The sequence below is a fragment of the Oncorhynchus nerka genome, linkage group LG6, assembly GCF_034236695.1.
Source record: "Oncorhynchus nerka isolate Pitt River linkage group LG6, Oner_Uvic_2.0, whole genome shotgun sequence".
NCBI classification, from domain to species: Eukaryota; Metazoa; Chordata; class Actinopteri; order Salmoniformes; family Salmonidae; genus Oncorhynchus; species Oncorhynchus nerka.
Genome location: NC_088401.1, coordinates 5,165,562 through 5,180,561, shown reverse-complemented (window position 1 = coordinate 5,180,561; position 15,000 = coordinate 5,165,562). Strand labels below are relative to the sequence as shown.

At 48.9% G+C, this 15,000-nt stretch overlaps 1 protein-coding gene across 1 annotated transcript in view; it reads right to left on the bottom strand.

Annotated features, from left to right (window-relative positions):
- The window catches only part of LOC135572156 (divergent protein kinase domain 2A-like), a 99,873-nt gene that overhangs the window by 11,070 nt on the left and 73,803 nt on the right, over nucleotides 1-15,000 (bottom strand). The window contains 2 exon segments of the mRNA XM_065019227.1: nucleotides 2,349-2,448; nucleotides 2,450-2,665. Coding sequence (XP_064875299.1) covers nucleotides 2,349-2,448; nucleotides 2,450-2,665 — 316 coding nt within the window.

Below are 15,000 nucleotides of genomic sequence, written 5' to 3'. Positions count from 1 at the left end.
CTACCCCCCACACCTCTCTACCCCCCCACACCCTCTACCCCCTCACCTCTCTACCCCACCCCCTTCACCACCTCTCTACCCCCACACCTCTCTACCCCCCACACCTCTCTACCCCCCTTCATACCTCTCTACCCCCTTCATACCTCTCACCCCCCACACCCTTACCCCCACACCTCTCTACCCCCCCACCTCTCTCTCTACCCCACCACACCTCTCTACCCCCCACACCCCCTTCACATCTCTCTACCCCCCCCTTCATACCTCTCTACCCCACCCACCTCTCTACCCCCCACACCCTCTACCCCACCACACCCTCTCTACCTCCTTCACACCCCTACCCCCTTCACACCTCTCTACCCCCCCCACACCTCTCTACCCCCCTTCAAACCTCTCTACCCCCACACCTCTTCATCACACTCTCTACCCCACCACACCTCTCTACCCCCCTTCACACCTCTCTACCCCCCTTCATACCTCTATACCCCCTTCATACCTCTCTACCCCCCACACCTCTCTACCCCCCCACACCTCTCTACCCCCCTTCATACCTCTCTACCCCCCACACCTCTCTACCCCACCACACCTCTCTACCCCCCCACACCTCTCTACCCCCACACCTCTCTACCCCCCACACCTCTCTACCCCCACACCTCTCTACCCCACCACACCTCTCTCCCCCCACACCTCTCTACCCCCCACACCTCTCACACCCCACCCCCACACCTCTCTACCCCACACCTCTCTACCCCCCACACCTCTCTACCCCCCACACCCCTCTCTACCCCACCACACCTCTCTATCCCCCCCACCTCTACCCCTTCTCTCTCTACCCCCCACACCTCTCTACCCCCTCACCTCTCTACCCCCCACACCTCTACCCCCCTCACCTCTCTACCCCCTCACCTCTCTACCCCCACCCTCCCCCACACCTCTCTACCCCCCACACCTCTCCCCCCCCTTCATACCTCTCTACCCCCCCCCCCTTACCCCCACACCTCTCTACCCCCCACCTCTCATACCTCTCTACCTCTCCCCCCACACCTCTCTACCCCCTTCATACCTCTCTACCCCCCTTCATACCTCTCTACCCCCCTTCATACCTCTCTACCCCCCACACCTCTCTACCCCCTTCATACCTCTCTACCCCCCCACACCTCTCTACCCCCTTCATACCTCTCTACCCCCCACACCTCTCTACCCCCTTCACACCTCTCTCTACCCCCCCTTCATACCTCTCTACCCCCTTCATACCTCTCTACCCCACCACACCTCTCTACCCCCCACACCTCTCTACCCCCCTTCACACCTCTCTACCCCCCTTCATACCTCTCTACCCCCACACCTCTCTACCCCCCCACACCTCTCTACCCCCTTCCCCCTTCAAACCTCTCTACCCCCTTCATACCTCTCTACCCCACCACACCTCTCTACCCCCTTCACACCTCTCTACCCCCCCCTTCATACCTCTCTACCCCACACCTCTCTACCCCCCACACCTCTCTACCCCCACACTACCCCCTCTCTACCCCCTACCCCCACACCTCTCTACCCCACCACACCTCTCTACCCCCACACCTCTCTACCCCCCACACCTCTCCCCCCCACACCTCTCTACCCCCCACACCTCTCTACCCCCCCACACCTCTCTACCCCACCACACCTCTCTATCCCTTCCATACCCCACCCCCACACCTCTCTACCCCCTTCCCCCTACACCTCTCTACCCCACCACACCTCTCTACCCCCCACCCTCTCTACCCCCCACACCTCTCTACCCCCTTCACCTCTCTACCCCCTTCATACCTCTCTATCCCCCCTTCATACCTCTCTACCCCCCCACTTCTCTACCCCCCTCACTTCTCTACCCCCCCACTTCTCTACCCCCCACCTCTCTACCCCCACACCTCTCTACCCCCTCTACCTCTCTACCCCCCTTCATACCTCTCTACCCCCACACTACCCCCCTCTACCTCTACCCCCCACACCTCTCTACCCCCCTTCATACCTCTCTACTCCCCCCCCCCTTCATACCTCTCTACCCCCCACACCTCTCTACCCCCCACCTTCTCTACCCCCCACACCTCTCTACTTCCCCTCACTTCATCTCTCTACCCCCCACACCTCTCTACCCCCCACACCTCTCTACCCCTCACCTCTCTACCCCCTCACCTCCCTACCCCCCTCCCTCTACCCCCCACACCTCTCTACCCCCCTCACCTCTCTACCCCCCCACACCTCTCTACCCCCCACACCTCTCTACCCCCACACCCTCTCTAATCTCTACCCCCACACCTCTCTACCCCCACACCTCTCTACACCTCTCTCACCTCTCTAACCCCCCAACTCACTCTGTTTGATCAGTCTCTTGTCGGCCACCAGGACGTTCTCCCCGTCCACCACGATGACCTTTCCGTCCCGCGGCCCCACGGCTACTCCCCTCAGTTATCACCCCCCAGCTCACCCCCAGCAGGTAGAGGGCGAAGTCAAAGTCGTTGTTGGTGAGCTGCTCAGCGATGTCCATCAGCTGTCGGGCCAGGTCGACCCTCTTGTCCCACGGAGCGTTGTAGAAAGACCACAGCTCCTCGCCGACGTAGTTCACCGCCACCACGCGACCACACGCCCCCAGGTACTTGGCGAATGGCCAGCCCTCGTCTGACGGGAAACTCTGAGAGAGAGAAGGGATGTGGGTTATTAGAGGAGAGAAGAAAGGAAAACAGGTATATGTGGCCTAGTGGTTAGAGTGTAGAGGAGGCAGGTAGACTAGTGGTTAGAGTGTAGAGGAGGCAGGTAGCCTAGTGGTTAGAGTGTAGAGGTGGCAGGGTAGCCTAGTGGTTAGAGTGTAGAGGAGGCAGGTAGTCTAGTGGTTAGAGTGTAGAGGAGGCAGGTAGCCTAGTGGTTAGAGTGTAGGGGTGGCAGGTAGCCTAGTGGTTAGAGTGTAGAGGAGGCAGGTAGCCTAGTGGTTAGAGTGTAGAGGAGGCAGGTATCCTAGTGGTTAGAGTGTAGAGGAGGCAGGTAGTCTAGTGGTTAGAGTGTAGAGGAGGCAGGTAGTCTAGTGGTTAGAGTGTAGAGGAGGCAGGTAGCCTAGTGGTTAGAGTGTAGAGGAGGCAGGTAGCCTAGTGGTTAGAGTGTAGAGGAGGCAGGTAGTCTAGTGGTTAGAGTGTAGAGGAGGCAGGTAGTCTAGTGGTTAGAGTGTAGAGGAGGCAGGTAGCCTAGTGGTTAGAGTGTAGAGGAGGCAGGTAGCCTAGTGGTTAGAGTGTAGAGGAGGCAGGTAGCTGATGTTAGCAGATGTTAATGGTCACATGGTTAGCAGATGTTATTGGTCACATGGTTAGCAGATGTTAATGGTCACATGGTTAGCAGATGTTATTGGTCACATGGTTAGCAGATGTTATTGGTCACATACACATGGTTAGCAGATGTTATTGGTCACATACACATGGTTAGCAGATGTTATTGGTTACATGGTTAGCAGATGTTATTGGTCACATGGTTAGCAGATGTTATTGGTCACATGGTTAGCAGATGTTAATGGTCACATGGTTAGCAGATGTTATTGGTCACATACACATGGTTAGCAGATGTTAATGGTCACATACACATGGTTAGCAGATGTTATTGGTCACATGGTTAGCAGATGTTATTGGTCACATACACATGGTTAGCAGATGTTATTGGACACACACACATGGTTAGCAGATGTTATTGGACACACACACATGGTTAGCAGATGTTATTGGTCACATACACATGGTTAGCAGATGTTATTGGTTACACACATGGTTAGCAGATGTTATTGGTCACATACACATGGTTAGCAGATGTTATTGGTTACATACACATGGTTAGCAGATGTTATTGGTTACATACACATGGTTAGCAGATGTTATTGGTTACATACACATGGTTAGCAGATGTTATTGGTCACATACACATGGTTAGCAGATGTTATTGGTCACATGGTTAGCAGATGTTATTGGTTACATACACATGGTTAGCAGATGTTATTGGTCACATGGTTAGCAGATGTTATTGGTTACATACACATGGTTAGCAGATGTTATTGGTCACATGGTTAGCAGATGTTATTGGTCACATACACATGGTTACCAGATGTTATTGGTCACATGGTTACCAGATGTTATTGGTCACATGGTTAGCAGATGTTATTGGTCACATACACATGGTTAGCAGATGTTATTGGTTACATACACATGGTTAGCAGATGTTATTGGTCACATACACATGGTTAGCAGATGTTAATGGTCACATACACATGGTTAGCAGATGTTATTGGTCACATGGTTAGCAGATGTTATTGGTCACACACACATGGTTAGCAGATGTTATTGGTTACATACACATGGTTAGCAGATGTTATTGGTCACATGGTTAGCAGATGTTATTGGTCACATACACATGGTTACCAGATGTTATTGGTCACATGGTTACCAGATGTTATTGGTCACATGGTTACCAGATGTTATTGGTCACATGGTTAGCAGATGTTATTGGTCACATACACATGGTTACCAGATGTTATTGGTCACATGGTTACCAGATGTTATTGGTCACATGGTTAGCAGATGTTATTGGTCACATGGTTAGCAGATGTTAATGGTCACATACACATGGTCAGCAGATGTTATTGGTCACATACACATGGTTAGCAGATGTTATTGGTTACATACACATGGTTAGCAGATGTTAATGGTCACATGGTTAGCAGATGTTAATGGTCACATACACATGGTTAGCAGATGTTAATGGTCACATACACATGGTTAGCAGATGTTATTGGTTACATACACATGGTTATCAGATGTTATTGGTCACATACACATGGTTAGCAGATGTTATTGGTCACATACACATGGTCAGCAGATGTTATTGGTCACATGGTTAGCAGATGTTAATGGTCACATACACATGGTTAGCAGATGTTAATGGTCACATACACATGGTTAGCAGATGTTATTGGTCACATACACATGGTTAGCAGATGTTATTGGTCACATACACATGGTTAGCAGATGTTATTAGTCACATACACATGGTCAGCAGATGTTATTGGTCACATGGTTAGCAGATGTTAATGGTCACATACACATGGTTAGCAGATGTTATTGGTCACATGGTTAGCAGATGTTAATGGTCACATACACATGGTTAGCAGATGTTAATGGACACATACACATGGTTAGCAGATGTTATTGGTCACATACACATGGTCAGCAGATGTTATTGGTCACATGGTTAGCAGATGTTAATGGTCACATACACATGGTTAGCAGATGTTAATGGTCACATACACATGGTTAGCAGATGTTATTGCGAGTGTAGCGAAGTGCTTGTGCTTCTAGTTCCGACCATGCAGTAATATTTAACAAGGAATCTAACAATTTCCCAACAACTACCTAATACACCCAAATCTAAGTAGGGAGAGATTGAATATGTCCGTAAACACACCAGCCAGCTGGTCTGCACATGCTCTGAGGACGCGGCTGGGGATGCCGTCTGGGCCGGCAGCCTTGTGAGGGTTAACACGCTTAAATGTTTTACTCACGTCGGCCAAGGAGAAGGAGAGGCTTCTGTGTGTATTTCGAAGGAATGAGTTTCAATATTGCAGTAAGGCAAACGCAAACACACACACGGCTGAAATGAGTAGAGTTTGAAGCAGCTGTAGTTGGCTGAGTGGGCAGCCCCCTGAGGAACTGGATTGGTTGTCTCATTACAGCTCTTTCTTTTGCTCCCTCTCCCTCTGTCTCTCCCTCTGTCTCTCTCTCTCTCTCTGTCTCTCTCTCTGTCTCTCTCTCTCTCTCTCTCTCTCTCTCTCTCTCTCTCTCTCTCTCTCTGTCTCTCTGTCTCTCTCTCTCTGTCTCTCTCTCTCTGTCTCTCTCTCCCTCTCTCTGTCTCTGTCTCTCTCTCTGTCTCTGTCTCTCTCTCTCTCACCTCCCTCTCTCACACCTCCCTCTCTCACACCTCCCTCTCTCACACCTCCCTCTCTCACACCTCCTCTCTCACACCTCCCTCTCTCACACCTCCCTCTCTCTCTCTCCTCTGTCTCTCTCTCTCTGTCTGTCTCTCTCTCTCCCTCTGTCTGTCTCTCTGTCTCTCTCTCACCTCCCTCTCTCACACCTCCCTCTCTCTCTGTCTCTCCCTCTGTCTCTCTCTCTCTCTCTCTGTCTCTCTCTCTCTCTCTCTCTCTCACCTCCCTCTCTCACACCTCCCTCTCTCTCTCTCTCTCTCTCTCTCTCTCCCTCTCTCTCTCTCTCTCTCTCCCTCTCTCTCTCTCTCTCTCTCTCTACCATACCCCCCCCCAATCACTCACTATACTCCCTCTTTTCCTCTCCCCCGCTCTCTCTCCCTCCGACTGTTACAAAGCCAAGACTGAATAAAAAAAAAACAACATTTATCGGAGCCCACCTGAGCACTGCCTGCTAGCCGCGATACCAGTGTGTTGTATTAAATCACTGTGTGTCTCTGACAGCTGATATCCATGTCTGTAGCCAGAGACGTTAACAGCAGAGAGAAACTCAAGTGTCATTGCAGGTAGGAGTTAGTTAGTTTGCCTCTCGCCTTACAGCTGTAGTACATCCAATACCACATCCATTTGTTATCATTATTAATGCAGTGTCTCTTGTTCAAACTTTAATGAGGCTTCAATTATTTAAAAACATACATTGTGAAAATGTCATAGTGTGGTGGTGTGTGTTTCGAGAGACAGCTGGACTCTTGCCACAGAGCCGGGAATTGTGGGATACGGGTGGGCGTAACTTACTAAACCAATGATTAGTCAGCTAACTGACGATTAGCCTGCATTTCTGTTCTCTCACTTCACTGCTACCACTCTGTCAAGACTAGTCTGGGGGTCACTGGGCTTTTGATAACTCACACTGAAGCTGTTGTAAGATTCCCTTATCGTGAACACACACACACACACACACACACACACACACACACACATACACATACACACACACACAGAGACAAATGAGGAGGAGGCATGTAGAATGTAATGTGGTAACCTAGTAGAGCCTGTAATGTGGTAACCTAGTAGAGCCTGTAATGTGGTAACCTAGTAGAGCCTGTATTGTGGTAACCTAGTAGAGCCTGTATTGTGGTAACCTAGTAGAGCCTGTATTGTGGTAACCTAGTAGAGCCTGGTAACCTAGTAGAGCCTGTAATGTGGTAACCTAGTAGAGCCTGGTAACCTAGTAGAGCCTGGTAACCTAGCAGAGCCTGTAATGTGGTAACCTAGTAGAGCCTGTAATATAGTAACCTAGTAGAGCCTGTAATGTGGTAACCCAGTAGAGCCTGTAATGTGGTAACCTAGTAGAGCCTGGTAACCTAGTAGAGCCTGTAATGTGGTAACCTAGTAGAGCCTGTAATGTGGTAACCTAGTAGAGCCTGTAATGTGGTAACCTAGTAGAGCCTGTAATGTGGTAACCTAGTAGAGCCTGTAATGTGGTAACCTAGTAGAGCCTGTAATGTGGTAGCCTAGTAGAGCCTGTAATGTGGTAACCTAGTAGAGCCTGTAATGTGGTAACCTAGTAGAGCCTGGTAACCTAGTAGAGCCTGTAATGTGGTAACCTAGTAGAGCCTGGTAACCTAGTAGAGCCTGTAATGTGGTAACCTAGTAGAGCCTGTAATGTGGTAACCTAGTAGAGCATGTATTGTGGTAACCTAGTAGAGCCTGTATTGTGGTAACCTAGTAGAGCCTGTAATGTGGTAACCTAGTAGAGCCTGTAATGTGGTAACCTAGTAGAGCCTGTAATGTGGTAACCTAGTAGAGCCTGTATTGTGGTAACCTAGTAGAGCCTGGTAACCTAGTAGAGCCTGTAATGTGGTAACCTAGTAGAGCCTGTAATGTGGTAACCTAGTAGAGCCTGGTAACCTAGTAGAGCCTGTAATGTGGTAACCTAGTAGAGCCTGTATTGTGGTAACCTAGTAGAGCCTGTAATGTGGTAACCTAGTAGAGCCTGTAATGTGGTAACCTAGTAGAGCCTGGTAACCTAGTAGAGCCTGTAATGTGGTAACCTAGTAGAGCCTGGTAACCTAGTAGAGCCTGTAATGTGGTAACCTAGTAGAGCCTGTATTGTGGTAACCTAGTAGAGCCTGGTAACCTAGTAGAGCCTGTAATGTGGTAACCTAGTAGAGCCTGTAATGTGGTAACCTAGTAGAGCCTGTAATGTGGTAACCTAGTAGAGCCTGTAATGTGGTAGCCTAGTAGAGCCTGTAATGTGGTAACCTAGTAGAGCCTGTAATGTGGTAACCTAGTAGAGCCTGGTAACCTAGTAGAGCCTGTAATGTGGTAACCTAGTAGAGCCTGGTAACCTAGTAGAGCCTGTAATGTGGTAACCTAGTAGAGCCTGTAATGTGGTAACCTAGTAGAGCATGTATTGTGGTAACCTAGTAGAGCCTGTATTGTGGTAACCTAGTAGAGCCTGTAATGTGGTAACCTAGTAGAGCCTGTAATGTGGTAACCTAGTAGAGCCTGTAATGTGGTAACCTAGTAGAGCCTGGTAACCTAGTAGAGCCTGGTAACCTAGTAGAGCCTGGTAACCTAGTAGAGCCTGTAATGTGGTAACCTAGTAGAGCCTGGTAACCTAGTAGAGCCTGTAATGTGGTAACCTAGTAGAGCCTGGTAACCTAGTAGAGCCTGTAATGTGGTAACCTAGTAGAGCCTGTAATGTGGTAGAGCCTAGTAGAGCCTGGTAACCTAGTAGAGCCTGTAATGTGGTAACCTAGTAGAGCCTGGTAACCTAGTAGAGCCTGTAATGTGGTAACCTAGTAGAGCCTGTAATGTGGTAACCTAGTAGAGCCTGGTAACCTAGTAGAGCCTGTAATGTGGTAACCTAGTAGAGCCTGTAATGTGGTAACCTAGTAGAGCCTGTATTGTGGTAACCTAGTAGAGCCTGTAATGTGGTAACCTAGTAGAGCCTGGTAACCTAGTAGAGCCTGTAATGTGGTAACCTAGTAGAGCCTGTAATGTGGTAACCTAGTAGAGCCTGTAATGTGGTAACCTAGTAGAGCCTGGTAACCTAGTAGAGCCTGTAATGTGGTAACCTAGTAGAGCCTGTAATGTAATGTGGTAACCTAGTAGAGCCTGTAATGTGGTAACCTAGTAGAGCCTGTAATGTGGTAACCTAGTAGAGCCTGGTAATAGTAGAGCCTGGTAACCTAGTAGAGCCTGTAATGTGGTAACCTAGTAGAGCCTGTAATGTGGTAACCTAGTAGAGCCTGTAATGTGTAACCTAGTAGAGCCTGGTAACCTAGTGGAGCCTGTAATGTGGTAACCTAGTAGAGCCTGTATTTTGGTAACCTAGTAGAGCCTGTAATGTGGTAACCTAGTAGAGCCTGTAATGTGGTAACCTAGTAGAGCCTGTAATGTGGTAACCTAGTAGAGCCTGTATTTTGGTAACCTAGTAGAGCCTGTAATGTGGTAACCTAGTAGAGCCTGTAATGTGGTAACCTAGTAGAGCCTGTAATGTGGTAACCTAGTAGAGCCTGTAATGTGGTAACCTAGTAGAGCCTGTAATGTGGTAACCTAGTAGAGCCTGTAATGTGGTAACCTAGTAGAGCCTGTAATGTGGTAACCTAGTAGAGCCTGTAATGTGGTAACCTAGTAGAGCCTGGTAACCTAGTAGAGCCTGTAATGTGGTAACCTAGTAGAGCCTGTAATGTGGTAACCTAGCAGAGCCTGGTAACCTAGTAGAGCCTGTAATGTGGTAACCTAGTAGAGCCTGTAATGTGGTAACCTAGTAGAGCCTGTAATGTGGTAACCTAGTGGAGCCTGTAATGTGGTAACCTAGTAGAGCCTGTATTGTGGTAACCTAGTAGAGCCTGTAATGTGGTAACCTAGTAGAGCCTGTAATGTGGTAACCTAGTAGAGCCTGTAATGTGGTAACCTAGTAGAGCCTGTAATGTGGTAACCTAGTAGAGCCTGTAATGTGGTAACCTAGTAGAGCCTGTAATGTGGTAACCTAGCAGAGCCTGTAATGTGGTAACCTAGTAGAGCCTGTAATGTGGTAACCTAGTAGAGCCTGTAATGTGGTAACCTAGTAGAGCCTGTAATGTGGTAACCTAGTAGAGCCTGTAATGTGGTAACCTAGTAGAGCCTGTAATGTGGTAACCTAGTAGAGCCTGTAATGTGGTAACCTAGTAGAGCCTGTAATGTGGTAACCTAGTAGAGCCTGTAATGTGGTAACCTAGTAGAGCCTGTAATGTGGTAACCTAGCAGAGCCTGTAATGTGGTAACCTAGTAGAGCCTGTAATGTGGTAACCTAGTAGAGCCTGTAATGTGGTAACCTAGTAGAGCCTGTAATGTGGTAACCTAGTAGAGCCTGTAATGTGGTAACCTAGTAGAGCCTGTAATGTGGTAACCTAGTAGAGCCTGGTAACCTAGTAGAGCCTGTACTGTGGTAACCTAGTAGAGCCTGTAATGTGGTAACCTAGTAGAGCCTGTAATGTGGTAACCTAGTAGAGCCTGTAATGTGGTAACCTAGTAGAGCCTGTAATGTGGTAACCTAGCAGAGCCTGGTAACCTAGTAGAGCCTGTAATGTGGTAACCTAGTAGAGCCTGTAATGTGGTAACCTAGTAGAGCCTGGTAACCTAGTAGAGCCTGTAATGTGGTAACCTAGTAGAGCCTGTAATGTGGTAACCTATTAGAGCATGTATTGTGGTAACCTAGTAGAGCCTGTAATGTGGTAACCTAGTAGAGCCTGTAATGTGGTAACCTAGTAGAGCCTGTATTGTGGTAACCTAGTAGAGCCTGGTAACCTAGTAGAGCCTGTAATGTGGTAACCTAGTAGAGCCTGTATTGTGGTAACCTAGTAGAGCCTGTATTGTGGTAACCTAGTAGAGCCTGTATTGTGGTAACCTAGTAGAGCCTGTAATGTGGTAACCTAGTAGAGCCTGTAATGTGGTAACCTAGTAGAGCCTGTAATGTGGTAACCTAGTAGAGCCTGTAATGTGAGTCACCTGCCTTCCACAAAGACCTAGCCCCATCCCCGGTGACTGAAGGAGCTGGTCGGTTGTTGCTCGACCATTAGCCCCATCCCCGGTGACTGAAGGAGCTGATTGGTTGTTGCTCGACCACTAGACACTCCCGGTGACTGAAGGAGCTGATCGGTTGTTGCTCGACCACTAGACACTCCCGGTGACTGAAGGAGCTGATTGGTTGTTGCTCGACCACTAGACACTCCCGGTGACTGAAGGAGCTGATTGGTTGTTGCTCGACCACTAGACACTCCCGGTGACTGAAGGAGCTGATTGGTTGTTGCTCGACCACTAGACACTCCCGGTTACTGAAGTAAGTTGACTGTGCCTTTAAACAGCTTGGAAAATTCCAGAAAATGATGTCAAGGCTTTAGAAGCTTCTGATAGGCTAATTGACACAATTTGAGTCATTGGAGGTGTACATGTGGATGCATTTCAAGGCCTACCTTCAAACTCAGGGCCTCTTTGCTTGGCATCATGGGAAAATCAAAAGAAATCAGCCAAGACCTCAGGAAAAAAATTATAGACCTCCACAAGTCTGGTTCATCCTTGGGAGCAATTTCCAAATGCCTGAAGGTACCATGTTCATCTGTACAAACAATAGTACGCAAGTATAAACACCATGGGACCACGCAGCCGTCATACCGCTCAGGAAGGAGACGCGTTCTGTCTCCTAGAGATTAATATAATTTGGTGTGAAAAGTGCAAATCAATCCCAGAACAACATCAATGGACCTTGTGAAGATGCTGGAGGAACCAGGTACAAAAGTATCTATCTCCACAGTAAAACAAGTTCTATATCAACATAACCTGAAAGGTCACTCAGCAAGGAAAAAGCCACTGTTCCAGAACTGCCATAAAAAAAGACAGACTACAGTTTGCAACTGCACATGGGGACAAAGATCGTACTTTTTGGAGAAATGTCCTCTGATCTGATGAAACAAAAATAGAACTGTTTGGCCATAATGACCAACGTTATTTCTGGAGGAAAAAGAGGGAGGCTTGCAAGCCGAAGAACACCATCCCAACCATGAAGCAGGGGGTGGCAGCATCATGTTGTGGGGGTGCTTTGCTGCAGGAGGGACTGGTGCACTTCACAAAATAGATTGCTTCATGAGGGAGGAAATGTATGTGGATATATTGAAGCAACATCTCAAGACATCAGTCAGGAAGTTAAAGCTTGGTCATAAATGGGTCTTCCAAATGGACAATGACCCCAAGCATACTTCCAAAGTTGTGGCTAAATGGCTTAAGGACAACAAAGTCAAGGTATTGGAGTGGCCATCACAAAGCCCTGACCTCAATCCCATAGAACATTTGTGGACAGAACTGAAAAAGCGTGTGCGAACAAGGAGGCCTACAAACCTGACTCAGATACACCAGCTCTGTCAGGAGGAATGGGCCAAAATTCACCCAACTTATTGTGGGAAGCTTGTGGAAGGCTACCTGAAACGTTTGACTCAAGTTAAACAATTTAAAGGCAATGCTACCAAATACTAATTGAGTGTATGTAAACTTCTGACCCACTGGGAATGTGATGAAAGAAATAAAAGCTGAAATAATTAATTCTCTCTACTATTATTCTGACATCACACATTCTTAAAATAAAGTGTTGATCCTAACTGACCTAAAACTGGGAATTTTTACTAGGATTAAATGTCAGGAATTGTGAAAAACTGAATTTAAAATGTACTTGGCTAAGGTTTATGTAAACTTCCCACTTGAATTGTTTATTGTGAATAGCCCACGAGTTTTAAAGGGGAAAAAAAAGAGCTAAAATGTTTAGGCCATTTCACCCAGCAATAGCATGAGTACAATAGTAAGGTCCCAATAGTATACCAGTATCCTGTCCCCAACACACCCACTGTTACTGTTGTTGCCATGGCGCCAGTATCCTGTCCCTAACACACCCACCGTTACTGTTGTTGCCATGGCGCCAGTATCCTGTCCCTAACACACCCACCGCTACTGCTGTTGCCATGGCGCCAGTATCCTGTCCCTAACACACCCACCGCTACTGCTGTTGCCATGGCGCCAGTATCCTGTCCCTAACACACCCACCGCTACTGCTGTTGCCATGGCACCAGTATCCTGTCCCTAACACACCCACCGCTACTGCTGTTGCCATGGCGCCAGTATCCTGTCCCTAACACACCCACCGCTACTGCTGTTGCCATGGCGCCAGTATCCTGTCCCTAACACACCCACCGCTACTGCTGTTGCCATGGTGCCAGTATCCTGTCCCTAACACACCCACCGCTACTGCTGTTGCCATGGCGCCAGTATCCTGTCCCTAACACACCCACCGCTACTGCTGTTGCCATGGTGCCAGTATCCTGTCCCTAACACACCCACCGCTACTGCTGTTGCCATGGAGTCAGTATCCTGTCCCCAACACACCCACCACTACTGCTGTTGCCATGGAGTCAGTATCCTGTCCCCAACACACCCACCACTACTTCTGTTGCCATGGAGTCAGTATCATGTCCCCAACACACCCACAGTTACTGCTGTTGCCATGGACCGAGAGCCGCTGACCGAGAGCTTCTGGTCAGCGGGGTGGTGGCACCGGGATCCTCATCTCTCCCAAGTGGTCATTCTCTCTTTCTCCCCTTACCCATCTGTCTATCGCCTCCTTTGAATTCCATGCTGTCACAGTTACCAGCCCTTTCAAGCTTAACATCCTTATCATTTATCGCCCTCCAGGTTCCCTCGGAGAGTTCATCAATGAGCTTGATGCCTTGATAAGCTCCTTTCCTGAGGACGGCTCACCTCTCACAGTTCTGGGCGACTTTAACCTCCCCACGCCTACCTTTGACTCATTCCTCTCTGCCTCCTTCTTTCCCCCTCTCCTCTTTTTGACCTCACCCTCTCACCTTCCCCCTACTCACAAGGCAGGAAATACGCTCGACCTCATCTTTACTAGATGCTGTTCTTCCACTAACCTCGTTGCAACTCCCTCCAAGTCTCCGACCACTACCTTGTATCCTTTTCCCTCTCGCTCTCATCCAACACTTCCCACACTGCCCCTACTCGGATGGTATCGCGCCGTCCCAACCTTCGCTCTCTCTCCCCGCTACTCTCTCCTCTTCCATCCTATCATCTCTTCCCTCTGCTCAAACCTTCTCCAACCTATCTCCTGATTCTGCCTCCTCAACCCTCCTCTCCTCCCTTTCTGCATCCTTTGACTCTCTATGTCCCCTATCCTCCAGGCCGGCTCGGTCCCTCCCCTCCCGCTCCGTGGCTCGACGACTCATTGCGAGCTCACAGAACAGGGCTCCGGGCAGCCGAGCGGAAATGGAGGAAAACTCGCCTCCCTGCGGACCTGACATCCTTTCACTCCCTCCTCTCTACATTTTCCTCTTCTCTCTCTGCTGCTAAAGCCACTTTCTACCACTCTAAATTCCAAGCATCTGCCTCTAACCCTAGGAAGCTCTTTGCAACCTTCTCCTCCCTCCTGAATCCTCCTCCCCTCCCCCTCCTCCCTCTCTGCAGATGACTTCGTCAACCATTTTGAAAAGAAGGTCGGCGACATCCGATCCTCGTTGCTAAGTCAAACGACACCGCTGGTTCTGCTCACACTGCCCTACCCTGTGCTCTGACCTCTTTCTCCCCTCTCTCTCCAGATGAAATCTCGCGTCTTGTGACGGCCGGCCGCCCTACAACCTGCCCGCTTGACCCTATCCCCTCCTCTCTTCTCCAGACCATTTCCGGAGACCTCCTCCTTACCTCACCTCGCTCATCAACTCATCCCTGACCGCTGGCTACGTCCCTTCCGTCTTCAAGAGAGCGAGAGTTGCACCCCTTCTGAAAAAACCTACACTCGATCCCTCCGATGTCAACAACTACAGACCAGTATCCCTTCTTTCTTTTCTCTCCAAAACTCTTGAACGTGCCGTCCTTGGCCAGCTCTCCCGCTATCTCTCTCAGAATGACCTTCTTGATCCAAATCAGTCAGGTTTCAAGACTAGTCATTCAACTGAGACTGCTCTTCTCTGTAT